The sequence below is a fragment of the Lissotriton helveticus genome, chromosome 6 (assembly GCF_964261635.1).
Source record: "Lissotriton helveticus chromosome 6, aLisHel1.1, whole genome shotgun sequence".
Lineage (NCBI taxonomy): Eukaryota > Metazoa > Chordata > Amphibia > Caudata > Salamandridae > Lissotriton > Lissotriton helveticus.
Window position 1 is genome coordinate 1,682,566,486 of NC_136067.1, and position 14,196 is coordinate 1,682,580,681.

General features: G+C 46.9%; 1 protein-coding gene across 1 annotated transcript in view; it reads left to right on the forward strand.

Annotated features, from left to right (window-relative positions):
• LOC144761865 (synaptosomal-associated protein 25-like) overlaps positions 1 to 14,196 on the forward strand; it is a 332,753-nt gene that overhangs the window by 190,039 nt on the left and 128,518 nt on the right. The window contains exon 3 of the mRNA XM_078647085.1: positions 6,262 to 6,303. Coding sequence (XP_078503211.1) covers positions 6,262 to 6,303 — 42 coding nt within the window. The remainder of the gene's footprint in view (positions 1 to 6,261; positions 6,304 to 14,196) is intronic.

A 14,196-nucleotide genomic window follows, 5' to 3' on the forward strand; every position in this document is an offset into this window, starting at 1 on the left:
ACCTGTCCAGTTTTTTGGAAGTCAATGACTGTCTGGATGCGGCGCAGTTTGGGTTCAGGCCAGCGCATGGAACCGAATCAGCTTTGGTGACTGTTTTGAGTGACCTTCGTTCGCGTGCCGACTATGGACGAGCAGCCTTTTTAGTGCTGCTTGACATGTCGGCAGCGTTCGATACGGTCAGTCATGCCATCTTGACCAGGAGATTGGAGGAGGCTGGTGTGATGGGTCTGGCCCGGGATTGGCTTGTCTCATACCTGGCCAATAGACATCAGGTGGTTGCCCTGCCTCCCTTCAAGTCTACCATCAGAAGGGTTGGTCAGGGCGTACCCCAGGGATCGGCCATTAGCCCCATTCTTTTTAATCTCTACCTCAGCCCCCTGGTCAAGCTAATTAAATCTTTTGGCATTGCAGTCACCAAGTATGCTGACGACACCCAACTCATCTTCTCTTTTGAGGGGGAGAATGCGGTGTCACAGGAGACCTTCCACCATTGTATGGTCACCACGGCAACATGGCTGAGTAACAACTCGCTGCAATTCAACAGCTCCAAGACGGAGGTGCTGCATTGGTCAGCGGACCGTGTCCCACGACCTCTACCGCAGGACTTTTGGCCCCCCTCCTTTCAGGGCACGGTAGCAGCGGCAGACTCGGTTAGAAACCTGGGTGTGACAATGGAACCTAATCTTCAACTGGATGGTTTCATTGATAAAACAGTGTCTACCTGCATGGGGCTGATGCGTACCCTGCGGAAGATTCTTCCTTTGCTCCCCGCCCATGCCAGACCAGAAGTAGTGCGCAGTATCATCTTGAGTAGACTCGACTACTGCAATGCACTGCTTTTGGGGGCACCTGTCACTGCATTAGGCAAACTACAACGGGTACAGAATTTCGCTGCCAAATTAGCACTTTCCCGTCGACGTCTTGACTCGTCATCTGCAGCACTTAAAGACTTGCACTGGCTGCCCATTTTTCAGCGAGTTGAGTTTAAAGCTTTATGCTTGGTCTTCCGGGCCCTTCATGGCTTGGGACCGCGGCCCCTGCAGGAGATGTTCTCTTGGTACATCCCTTTTAGATCTCTCCGCTCTGCCTCAGCCTACTTGGTAGTTGTCCCCAAGATCCGGAGAAAGCGGATGGGTGGCCGCTCCTTTGGCTTTACGGCATCCAAGTTGTGGAATGATTTGCCACTGCCGCTCAGATGTCTAGGAGACCTTCTCTCCTTTAAAAAAGAACTAAAAACTCACCTGTTCCCTAGGATAGTGTAGTTTGCTGATATGGTATTGACTGTGTTTCAGGATCTGTTAGATCACAGCGCCAGGATGCCCGTTGGGTGACAGGAGCGCTTTATAAATGTGTTATACATACATACATCTTAAAGCACGGTATCTGAGTAACTGTACAATCAAGCAATAGCCTGTAAAGCGCGACTGCTCACCTGTAAGGGTTTCAAGGTGCTGGAGTGTGGTGGGGGCTGCTGGTCCATCAAAGGCATGTTGGTTCAGTCAAAGAACCAGGTCTTAAGGTCCTTCCTGAATTGAGGCAGTGACATTAATTGCCTGAGGCAGAGAGGCAGGGTGTTCCAGGTCTTTGCTGCGAGGTAGGAGTAGGATCATGTTGATATGTGGGACAGCCGCCAGGGCCAGTTGGGTGGAGCGGTGCTCTCTGGTGGGTACATGGAATGCGAGGCGGTGGTTGAGGAATGCAAGTCACGCGTCATGTGTGGCTTTATAGGCATGTGTGAGGAGCTTAAATGGGTTTCTTTAGTTGACTGGGAGCCAGTTGAGGTCTCTTAGGTGGCCAGTAATGTGGCTGTAGCCGGGGATGTTGAGTATGAGTCTGGCAGAGGAGTTCTTAATGTTCTGCAGTTTTTTGAGGAGTTTCTGGGTGATGCCGGCATTGAGTGTGTTGCTGTAGTCGATTATGCTTCAGATGAGTGTGTGGGTGACTGTCTTTCTGGACTTGTCGGGGATCCGCTTGAAGATCTTTCAGAACAGGCATAGTGTGTGGAAGCAGGATGATGAGATGGTGTTGATCTGGCAGCTCATGGTGAGCGAGGAGTCCAGGATGATGCTGAAGTTCTGTGCGTGCTCTGTGGGTGTGAAAGGTTCCAAGTGCTGCGGGCCTCCAGGAGTCGTCCTAGGCATGAGGAGGACTTCAGTCTTCCCTGAGTTGAGCTTGAGGTGGCTGTTCTTCATTCATGCAGTGACAGCCTTCATCCTGCTGTGAAAGTTGTTCTTGATGACTGTGGGTTCATTGGTGAGGGAGGGAATCAGCTGGGTGTCGTCGGCTTAGGAAACAATGTTGAGTCCATGATTCCTGATGATGGCTGCGAGCAGGGCCATGGAAATGTTGAAAAGAGTGGGGCTCAGGCAGGAGCCCTGAGGCACTCCGCAGCTGATCTCTGTGGGTTCTGAGAGGAACTGAGGTATTCTGACTCTCTGTGTTCAGCCTGTGAGGAAGGAACGGATCTATTCCAGAGCATTGGTGCAGAAGCTGGCATCGTGGAGTCTTGTGCACAGGGTGCAGTGGGAGATGGTAGCGAAAGTGGCCGAGAGGTCCAAGAGGAGAGGGCTGCAGTTTTGCCTTGGTCGAGGAAGGTACGGACGTCATCTGTGGCAGAAAGGAGGGTGGTTTTGTGCCGTGGTTGCTTCGGACGTGAGAAGATCAGGATGTGGTTCATTTCGATTAACTCAGAAACGTGGGCAGTGATGGCCTTCTCTATGACCTTTGGCTTTGAAGGGGAGAAGAGTGATGGGTCTGAAGTTGAGGTCCGTCGGGTCAGCAGAGGGTTTCTTCAGCAATGGGTTGTTCTCTGTGTGTTTCCAGTCTTCTGGGAAGGTGGCGGAGTTGATGAAGCAGTTGATGGTGTGGCAGAGTTCGGGGGCGATGGTGGTGCCTGCTCTGTTGAAGATGTGATGCGGGCAGGGGTCCGAGGTTGCTCCAGAGTGGATGCTCTTCCTTATCTTGAGGGTGTTGTCTGCTGTGAGGGGGTCCAGCTGAGTAGGGTCTGTTGGTGTCCGGTATCATTCGGTGCGGTGGTTGCGGGTGGGAGGGTCTTAGGTATTGAGGCTGTTGAAGCTGTCATATAGCTCCTTGATCTCGCAGTGTAAGTAGGTGCTGAGGTTGTTACAGAGCTCTTAGGGGGGGTCTCTGCTGTCTTTATGCTGGGTCTGGCGAAGTCTTTCACCATGGCAAAACGTTCTTTACTATTGAGTGCATTGGTGTTGATGATTTCTTGTTGTGCCACTTTCTTTGTTGTTCTAATGAGGGGGTGGTGTGCGGTGACAGCAGACTGTTCAGCTCAGTCTTTTTATGTAATACAGCTTTAAGGTTACTAAGCCAATATAAAAACCAAAGGGGATGATGGACGGAGCATTGACAATACAAACACTCACCCCCAGTCAACTGATCTGGGTTTAATCCATCACCGTTCTTTAGCTCACTCCGCCACCTCAGGTCAGACATGGCCATATGCAAATCAGTCTGACCCTGTGCCTCATGGGAACAGTCCAGCCCGAACTGCCAAGCCATGTGTTCCCTGGACCGGAATCAAGCTTCCCAGGACCGGTTTCTGGCATGAACTGGAGTGGGCTAAAGAACGGTGATGGATTAAACCCAGATCTTTTGACTGGGTGTGAGTGTTTGATTGGTTAGGGTGCTCCGTCCATCACCACCCCCTTTTGTACCGCTTTTGGCCGCCATAAGTGTGGCAGGGAATGCTCAGACGTGAGTCCCTTGCTCACTTTGCCACCGGATTCAAGCAAGCCGGGCTGAAGACGGCTGGAATGCCAGAAACCGGTCCTCGGAAGCTTGTTTCCGGTCCAGGGAAGGCATGGCTTGGCAGTTCGGGCTGGACTGTTCCCATGAGGCACAGGGTCAGACTGATTTGCATATAGCCATGTCTGAACTGGGGTGGCAGAGTGGGCTAAAGAACGGTGATGGATTAAACCCAGATCTTTTGACTGGGTGTGAGTGTTTGATTGGTTCGGGTGCTCCGTCCATCACCACCCCCTTTTGTACCGCTTTTGGCCACCATAAGTGTGGCAGGGAATGCTCAGACGTGAGTCCCTTGCTCACTTTGCCACTGGATTCAAGCAAGCCGGGCAGAAGACGGCTGGAATGCCAGAAACCGGTCCTCGGAAGCTTGTTTCCGGTCCAGGGAAGGCATGGCTTGGCAGTTCGGGCTGGACTGTTCCCATGAGGCACAGGGTCAGACTGATTTGCATATAGCCATGTCTGAACTGGGGTGGCAGAGTAGTCTAAAGAATGGTGATGGATTAAACCCAGATCTTTTGACTGGGTGTGAGTGTTTGATTGGTTCGGGTGCTCCGTCCATCACCACCCCCTTTTGTACTACTAAGCCAATATACCCAAGACTCTAATCCAGTACAATAAAGGTCTGAGTTAAGCGCAGGAGGTAATATCAGTGACCCCGAGTTCCAGGTTTTAAAGGAAATGAAGGTAGGAAGGGGACTGGGTCGCCAAACTGGTCTTCCAAGGGAGGACAGCGAGAATAGGAATCAGTCCCACCCCCACTTCCTGCACCCTCAGACAGACAGGAGCTTTTCTAATTGAATTAGCAGATGGGCTGGAAGGGGAGTGTTAGGGAAAGTTAGCCACACCTGTAGGTTGGGTTAGCCAGACCTGAAGTTCCAGGAGAACTTTTTTGTATTTTGAATTTTATGGAACTGTGCTTTCTGGGAAAATAATTTGCCACACTTCAGGGGAAGTATTCATCTTTGAGGGTGGCACTCTGTGCCCCAGTAGTCAGGGGTGTGCCCCTGCTTGCTAGCCCAGAAGCCTAGTTTAATATGGGAGAGCTGCCCAGCAACTGAGATGCCTGCCTGGAAGAAACAAGTAGAAAAAGGGCTTACCTGCTGAACCCCTGGCCTGCACCAGGAGGACTGCACTCTGAAGGACTTCACCTGATGCACACTTTGGGATTCAGCAAAATAAGTACTTTGCCTGACTCTAAAACTTTGAGGAGTGGACTCCCTGAAAGTAACAGGTTAAAAAGCTCCACCTGCATCATCTCCACTAAGAAAAACCCAGATGGACAGCGTCTATTGGACTTTAATGGATTTTACTAGGAGGATTTGGCTAGGTGCGTTGTCGGTCTTGTAGTCCTACCTTCCCAAAGAGCAACTCAGAAATTCTGGAACCTTGAATTGGTGTTGTGGACAATTCAAGAGCCCAAAAGGACCTTCTGGAAGAAAATCCAGAAGTTTGAAACCATTTGAAGAATATTTGTCTAAATACTCCACAAATGGACTGACCTGTCATCGAGAGTCAAGCTGGCGATGCCGAACCGCAACTCAGCCTTAGCTGCAGGTTTGCCCCGCTGAAGCTCCCGAACTTTTCTTCGTTGACAACACTTCCAGGAGTTGACTGAGGCATTTCACTAAGCAAAGCTGCTGACATTGAACTGCAAGCCGGCCTGATGAGGAGATCCGCTCGACATCAAGAGAAAAAACTCCCAAAAAATGACAACGTCAGAAGGTAAAAAATTGACCAGGCCCTACCACTCACTATATCTGGCCCACGCTCCGTCACGGTCAACCTGAATCTTGGACTTTGTCCCGGTCAAACAGGACCAGGTGTCCCAAGTTGGCACTTTTGGCTTTTAGGCACTAGAAAGTGTTTATTCTTTAAAAATTCATATCTTCGGTTCCCTACATTGGATTTTTTCATTGTTGCGTCTTACTTATTTTATGTATTGGTGTTTTTAAATCCTTTACAAACCTGTCTCCTAAGTTAAGCCTGTCGGCTCCCAGCCAAGCTGCCAAGGGTTGAGCAAGGCCTATTTTATTGAGAACTTGACTGGACCTTATTTATGATTGTGGTGTTATTACTAAGTGTAGGTACCTACCTATCCTTACTAATAAATCACCTTTCAACAAGGAGTAAATATTTCCTATTTCCTTCCACTCCCCCGGTCTCTCCCACATGAACCACTAAATTGCATACTTATGTGTGTTGAGATCTCCTCCACATTGTAGTTGATATACATTTAATCAGTGCTTCTTTTTAAGGTAGCATATTATGTGGAATGTACATAAAGAATTTGTATATTTTATTGAGCTTAAATGAAGTAATCTGATCAATAAAATGTAAATGAACAAAATTGATTTTGTTGACACACCAATAGAGCTTCCTAGGTTGCGTGGCAGATAATAACTGCCTTTCTGTTGTTCATGTACAATACTAAGACATGTTTTATAATAGCTATTTGCATTAAATATTTTGTTTTGTTTACTTTTTCAGTCTCTGGAGAGTACTCGTCGAATGCTGCAACTTGTTGACGAGGTAAGGCTTTCAGAAATGGCTATTCATGTAATCTTTCACTGAATAGAAAGCGAGAAACTCCACAGGGACCCTAGTTGAGACGCCAGAATCACTGGTTGATATATTTTTGCAAAATTATAATTTTCCTGCTAATTTGTGAGCTAATACCACAGTCATTAATACCAATGGGTGCTGCATGTACCTGGTGCAATATTGCCTCCACTTTCTAAGGTATGAACCTCTGGGAGGAAATATTCTGTACTCCGAAGTGTTCTCACCTGTACTAAACTTTGAAACACAGAATAATGAGATGTTTCCCTTCACAAAAAGGTTTTACTGGACATTGTTTGAGCAGCAAAAAGTTAGTACATTCCCAGTACTTGTAAATTCTGAATTGTTGCACTGGAATGAAGATCATTGATCGTTCTGAAATGAAGGATTATGGTTGCAGATTTTCCATGTTTCCGGGTTACCCTGAAAAGGTGACTGGATTTAGGACTTCTGTTTCATCTCTAATGTTCAGAGGTTTGACTTAAACCTTATAGGTGATTTGTCCATAACCACGAGACTAGAATTCAGTGCTATTCAGACTACTAGAGCAATTATCTGGTGCCCTGTCTATTGTGCTAATCACTGCTTTGATCTCATGCTAAATTAAGCTAAAACAATGGAAATCTGCCCCACTAATGTTCCAAGAGGAGGTTTGAATTATATTAAAGACACAGAGGTGAAGATTATTCTTCCCTTCCTCTCCCTCAAATATAATTTGTAATGGTTTTTCTTGTGGCTTTGATGGGGATTTGGCTTTGGCAAGGTTATCCAACAAATGTGTTTACTTCAGTGGTGGGATTCCTGGTTTTCAGTTCTGCAACTTCACACCTTTCAAGGACAAAATAGATTGACTTTCAGCAGTTTGGCTATTCCTTGATTTAAGTTACAGGGGTGCTTTACCTGTTCTTAAAAACAATAGGGTATTTGCAGGTCTGCAGAGATAGTTATGCTTTACAATATGCTATGATTGGCTAATTTATTATAAGGTCGCACAAGTACCGCACTGCTGACCTGTTCATATTTGCTTGTAAAGGTTTTTTCATCCATTTTTAAAAAAAATGTATTTAAACTTATAATGCGCACAGCTACCCGCAGTGGGTTTCCCGGCGCCAAGGGACAGACTAAAGGAGAAGAACTAACAGACTGAATTTACTGGTAACTAGCCTCTAATCACTGCTGAAAAAGCCAAGTTTTAAGTCCCTTACGAAAACGAAAAAGATTGGTTTCCGTCTTCAAGGTCACAGGTAGGGCATTCCAGAATTTAGGACCCAGATGGGAAAAAGAGCGGCCTCCCATTTTTGCTAGCCTAAATCTGGGAACGGAAAAGTCACCATTCCCTGAAGATCGCAGATTGCGACTCCGCTTGTAGGCCTGAACTAGGCCCTGAAGATATTTGGGGGCTGAGCCTTGTTTGATCTTAAAAACGTGACAAAGGGCTTTGAATTTAATTCGGCTCGGAATTTTGAGCCAGTGCAGGTCACAAAGTGCAAGAGAGGCGGATGTTCTCCTAGGGACATTGCGAAGGAGCCGGGCAGCCATATTCTGGACTACTTGAAGTTTCTTTATCGTTGTCAGATCGGCTCCAAGATAGAGAACATTGCCATAATCCAGGCGTGAAACAACCAATGCCTGGACTACGGTTCTCTGTGTGGAAGGGGGCAACATCCACAAGATTTTTTGAAGCCATCTCAAAGTGGCAAAACAAATAGAGGCCACCTGCACGGCCTGCTGTCTCATTGTGAGTTTATCATCAATGAGAAACCCGAGATTGCGTACTACAGTAGCGGGCTGAAGGGTAGGTCCCATATCTTTGGGCCGATGGTGGGGGCCCCATAGATCCTTTCCCTTGCCCAGTATCTCAACCTTGGTCTTGTCACCGTTTAATTTCAGGTAATTGCTCTTCATCCACTCGGAGACTCGAGTCAGACCTACTTTCAGAGCTGAAATTTCATTGCACTCCTTGTTAGAAAGGGAAAAAATTATTTGAGTGTCATCAGCGTAGGAATATAAAGTGAGGCCGGTTTCCTCCACAATAGTAGCCAGGGGTCTCACATAAATATTGAATAGTAAAGGACTAAGTATAGACCCCTGGGGGACGCCGTGCGCCGACGGACAAACTATAGAGGAGGCAGAGGCAGAGAAGACCTGAAAAGTACGGCCACTTAGAAAAGAGGCTATCCAGGCTAGAGCAGAGCCCTCCACTCCCAGGGACCGGAGAGTCGCAAGGAGGATGGAATGAGACACAGTGTTGAACGCAGCACTCAAATCAAGAAGAATGGGAGCAGATGTCTCTCCGTGATCGACACTGTGTCGCAGACTCTCGGTAACTCCTAGAAGTGTGGTTTCGGTGGAATGTTGTGCTCTAAAGCCTGACTGAGATGAGTGTAAAAATCCCGAGCTCTCAACAAGGTGGGTTAATTGCGTATTAATATGTCTTTCCAGGATCTTTGAAAGAGCAGGGAGCAATGAAATAGGCCTGAAGTTAGATAAGTTGGCAACATCTGCTCCAGCCTTTTTCAATAAGGGGATAATCATAGCATGCTTCCACTCCTGTGGAACATGTGACTCAGCTAGAGAGGAATTAAGAAGTTGCATTAACACACAACGTGAACCAAGGTCGAGTTGTTTAAAGATTATGACTGGTACCGGGTCACGTGGGGAGCCAGATTTAATGGTATTCAAGCAGGAGGAGAAGGAGACATCGTCAAAAGGTGACCAGTCTGTAAGTTTGGCCGTCAGAGAAGGCAGAATATCTTGGGTCAATATTGGCCCTGGCAATAACGCATCATCAGGATTAGAGGGACTCAATGAGTCGTAGATACGTTCCACTTTTGCTATGAAAAATTCTACAACTGAATTGCATTTAGCCTCATCTAAGGCAGGAGGAGCAGGTGCCAAATCTGCTCCTGTTAGTTTTTTCACCACAGAAAAAAGGGTGCGGGGCAGTTTTGGGCATTCGTGACAGTGTTGGCAACATAAGCAGCTCTGTCCATTTTGTATTGATTATGATATTCTCTGAGGGCTTCCTTATAAGCCACTTTACGGGAAGCGGAGTAGGAACATCTCCATTTCCTTTCAAAGGTCTTACAGTTGGATTTCATACGCTTTAAATCGTCAGAGAACCAGGGTGCAGGAGGACGATGAGATGAGGAGTTCTTAAGTGTCAAGGGGAGGAACTTGTCAACAGCAGTGCTCAACCATTTGGATACTGCGATGTTCAACAAAGTTACAGACGTATCAATGTTCGGTAGGGTATCCGTCAGATGCAAGTTAAAATTAGTTATGTCGAGTTTACTCCACCGACGTATGTACTCATCCTTACTGCTATTACCACTAGTCATGATTTTAGTCCGGGACAGAGAAAAATATACAGCATAGTGGTCCGACCATTCCAAGGGACGAGCAGAGGGTGAACATTCATACGGGAGGTTAGAGAGGACAGGGTCCAATAAATGCCCTGCAGAATGTGTTGGCCCTGAATTACATAACGAGATGTTAAGAGCTTCCAGCTCAGATAAAAACAATTTACTAACATTGCATTGAGCGTCATCAAAATGAAGGTTCAAATCGCCAAGGATGGTAAAATTGGCAGCCTTCAAAGATAGTGGAGCAATGGTTTCTGCAAAGGACGTCATCCAGGCATGAGAATTCCCAGAAGGGCGATAAATCAGGAGACCTGACAGAGTGAACTGGGGGCTAATTGCTAACTTGAAATGTCCAGCTTCGCATCCGAGCAAAGGGAAGGCATCAAATGTGCAGGTATAATTGGATTTAAAAATTATCGCAATACCGCCTCCTTTACCAATATCTCTAATCCTTCCTAATCATTACATAGTCATCGGGGATAGCAATGGCTATATCCGGCACCGAGCTCTCGTGAAGCTGGGTTTCCGTAAGAAACGTGGCATCGGGTCTTTCATCGACTAGAAAGTCATGAATGTTATTCTTATGTTTAGGAAGTGACCTACAGTTTATACTCCAGAACTGGAGTCTGGGGCAGGTAGGAGGAGATTTCAAGCCCCTTGTTCTGCCCCTGAGTTTACCCCGTTTATGTGATTGTTTCATTAGGTTACACATAGACGTCCTTCCCATAAAAAAGCCACAATGGGTGCATTTGAAATTATGAATCGGCAAAGTGCAGAATGTGCAGTGTGCAGATGGAAGGTGTCTAAGCCGCTTTAACTCCTCCCCAGTATAAGTGATGGCAATACCGTGGTGAGCAGAAGCAACTGAAACCGGAACAGGATCGGTAGCCCCTAGGCCCGTCCTGGCGTGGACGGGCATAGACGGGCTTACCTCTGGCGCACCTCCGGCGCACCATGGGCGCGCACGCTGCGCGCCTGCATTCAGAAGTGCTTAAATAGGGTGTGGTAAGTACCCCAGCAACACTAGCACGCTACCCAAGATGGCGTCTTGGGAGCGTCACAAGGCCCTGGTCCCACACCCAAGATGGCGGTCGGGGCGGACACAGCACGAAATGGTGGGTAGTGTTTATCACGATTAAAGTGTAGTGCGTTTCACTTGTTTATTATTTGCTGCTAGAGTTTCAGGAAAGGAGACGGCAGTCATAATTGATTCTCCAGTCTTGTAATTGAATTGGTGTGTTTCTTTGCTAGACAATGTAAAATAAATTCCTAGCCAATCATATAGATACTCAACATATGTCAAACATGTCTAATTAGTCAATTTGTAACTTTTACTGCACAATAACAACTAATAAATAGGTTTAAAACAATTAATATAAAAAACAATATAGATATTTTATTCATTAAGTCATTCATTTCATTAAAAAGTTGTGCAAGTATATAATACATAGTATTGTTTTACAGACATATATAAAAAACATACAGATCATAAAGATTCAATATTATCAATTGAGCAAAGTAAATAATGCTGTGGCAGAGCTGCTTTACTTTTCCGAAAAGTATTATATACTTGCACAATTTTTTAATGAAATGAATGACTTAATGAATAAAATATTTATAAAGTTTTTTATATTCATTGTTTTGACCCTTTTTATTAGTTGTTATTTTGCAGTACAAGTTACAAATTGACTAATTAGACACATGTTTGACATATGTTGAGTATCTATGTGATTGTCTAGGAATTTATTTTACATTGTGTTATACCCTGTCCTAGAAATTAGAAGTTCTCAGGGGGTCCTTGTTACTTTCAAGTGTTTCTTTGCTAGGCCAGGCCAGTGCAACAATGTATTCAACTAATGCAGTTGATCATTGCAACACTAGCCTTCATGTAACTGTCTTCTTACATCCATTGGCCAGCCTGACATTTCTGATTTTGCAGAAAGAAGCATATTATTTTACACTGTGTACACCAGACAGACAAATAAACATATCCAGAAAACGAGTTCACTATGTCCGCCCAGTGTCAGACTGGGACATAAAATAAGCCCGCTACAAACAAAGGCAGCCGATACTAAAAGAAAGGTAGCCCCATGCTAAAAAAAAGTGTCCTTCATTGCCAAATTGTGGCAGCTCAGGACTTAGTGAACTCTTGTTGATTGTCTCTGAGTGGCGCGGCTGCACATGTTTCTGAATGATGTTGGCATGGTTTGTGGAATACTCATGAGGACGCCACAAGAATTACCGCCCCACCACCCCCAAAATTGAAGCAGCTGATACAGTGATCCCAGTCCTGGTCTTAGCTGCAATATACCGCGGTTGCGCCACCTGCTGAATTTTCAATAACAGTGCAACGTTTGGGAGAGGATGTGGCTTTAAGGCCAGAGCTGCTGACTTTGTTTCAATGTTGGCTCAACACAGTGGTAGCTGATACCTGGATGCAGCAATAGAGCAGCGGGTGTGGAGGGGGAATGGGTTAAAAAAAATCACCTATCTCCTTGCCGGCCGCCACCTCTCCTATCTCCTCTTCCTGGCTTCCTGCGGAGACAGGAAGCAGGAAGCACCAGGGATCCCAGGCTCCTTGCAGCCTATCACAATGCTGCAATGCAGCATTGTGATTGGTCTGAGCATCATCACATGCTGCTCAGCCAGGGGCTGGAGGGGTGGGCATGTTCTTCACCCAGGCTGTAATGCAGCCTGCATGGAGAACATGTATGTTCGCATGACTGTTTTGGACGGCCCAAGAGGGCTAGCACTCATGCTCACATAGGGAAGGTAAACCAATCCTCCCCCTGCTCTGAGAGCAGCCCGCCCCACAAAGTCACCGCAACAGGGAAAACTAAAATTATGATGACCTGGAGTTATCATCATTTCAATTTTCCTTTTTTTCCACTACAAAAAGCAGTGGGCGACGCTCCTCCACCTTAGTGGAGGAGCCGCCACAGGAGCCTCAACATCCTGTAATTCTGGCAAATCACTCAATCTCCTTGTGCCTAAAACCATGACATGGCCTTGTGTAATGTAACACGGTGCTCATATAAAGCGAACCAATACCTTCCGTTCGAGTTTGCGCTATATAAAACCGCAAAACAAATACAAAGCGTGGGGTGCTCCCAAAACCGCCCTAGAAGGGAGCAAGGGCCCACATGACAGGAAATCCGGCCCAATCACTGGCCTGTCACTGAACCGACAGGCAAATGCGATTCTTCGTTCGCCCAGAATCATCAATCATGTGTTACGTAAACCTGGTAACAAGCTGGCGTTTGCGAGGCAGCCACTAAAGAACGGTGTTTTTCAACTCCAGACACAAGAGTCTTGGAAACGATCAAAATAGCCATTTGTGTCAGCGATGAGGCACAGTTCCGCGAGTGGGACCGCGGCAGCTATTTATAGCAAGGCAGCCGGAAAAGAGCAGCACGGGGCCATCGAGGGTTTTCTGCGCTTTCGAAAGATATGTTCTCCCAGGTGAAATGCGTTTCATTGCTAAGAGGCGAGGGTGAGCGCTGCTGTGCTGCACCGCCTGATTCAATAAAAACAGACACAAATCCAATCAGGCGCGCATGATTAGTTGAATGCGCCTCATTTATGAGGTTAAGTATGAAGGGGCAGATTTATGTTAACTGGCGCATCCCCAGGGATGCGCCAGTTAACATGCGCCACAGTGCGCCACAGCTCCGCCACCCATGGTGCGCCGCATTTATGATACGGCGCACCATGGGGCAAAAACGGCACAGATGCGTGACGCATCTGTGCCGTAAAGGTGACGCATTGCTGGAGTTGTGTCGCAAGTGCGACGCAGCTCCAGCAAGGCTATGGGGTGCCCCATCTCCACAATGCTGCGTCAAGACCTACGCCTGCTTCAAGCAGGCGCAGGCTTTTGACGCAGCATTGGCCTGAAAGTGACTGAGTGAAATCTTATAGATTTCACTCAGCCACTTTTGCGAGGCACCCTGCGCCGGAACGCCCACAAGCGGCGCAGGGCTTTACAACGTGACGCATCTGCCTAGATGCGTCACGTTGTAAATCGTTCATAGGGATGCGCCACGTTTACGCCGCCTTGCGTGACGCAACAGCGGCGTAAACGTGGCGCAAGTGCCTCATAAATCTGCCCCGAAATGTTTGGACGCGAATCTCCCGATACATTCCTTCAAATCTCCTTTGTGCTGGGGTGACGCAGCTTTACGTGATGCGCAGTTCAACTCACGAGGTGCTCGGTCACAGCTGGTGTAAAAGGAAGCATGAGAAAGTGGTTGCAGAGGAAACCCACACTCTTTTTGGGGGGTCTGGCACATGTTTTACCTCATAAGACTTTGACCCCAGAGTAACAGAGAGAAAAACACAAAAGGGTGAAGAAAGAGAAAGACAGAAAGACTGAGACAAGGGGGGAAAGCGGGGAAGAAAAGGAAACTGAGCGAGTGGAATAAAGGGACAAGGGGAGTGTATAGTTGTGGATGAAAGAGGCAGGAGGTGGATCAAGGCTGCGCAGACTTGGGATTTATTC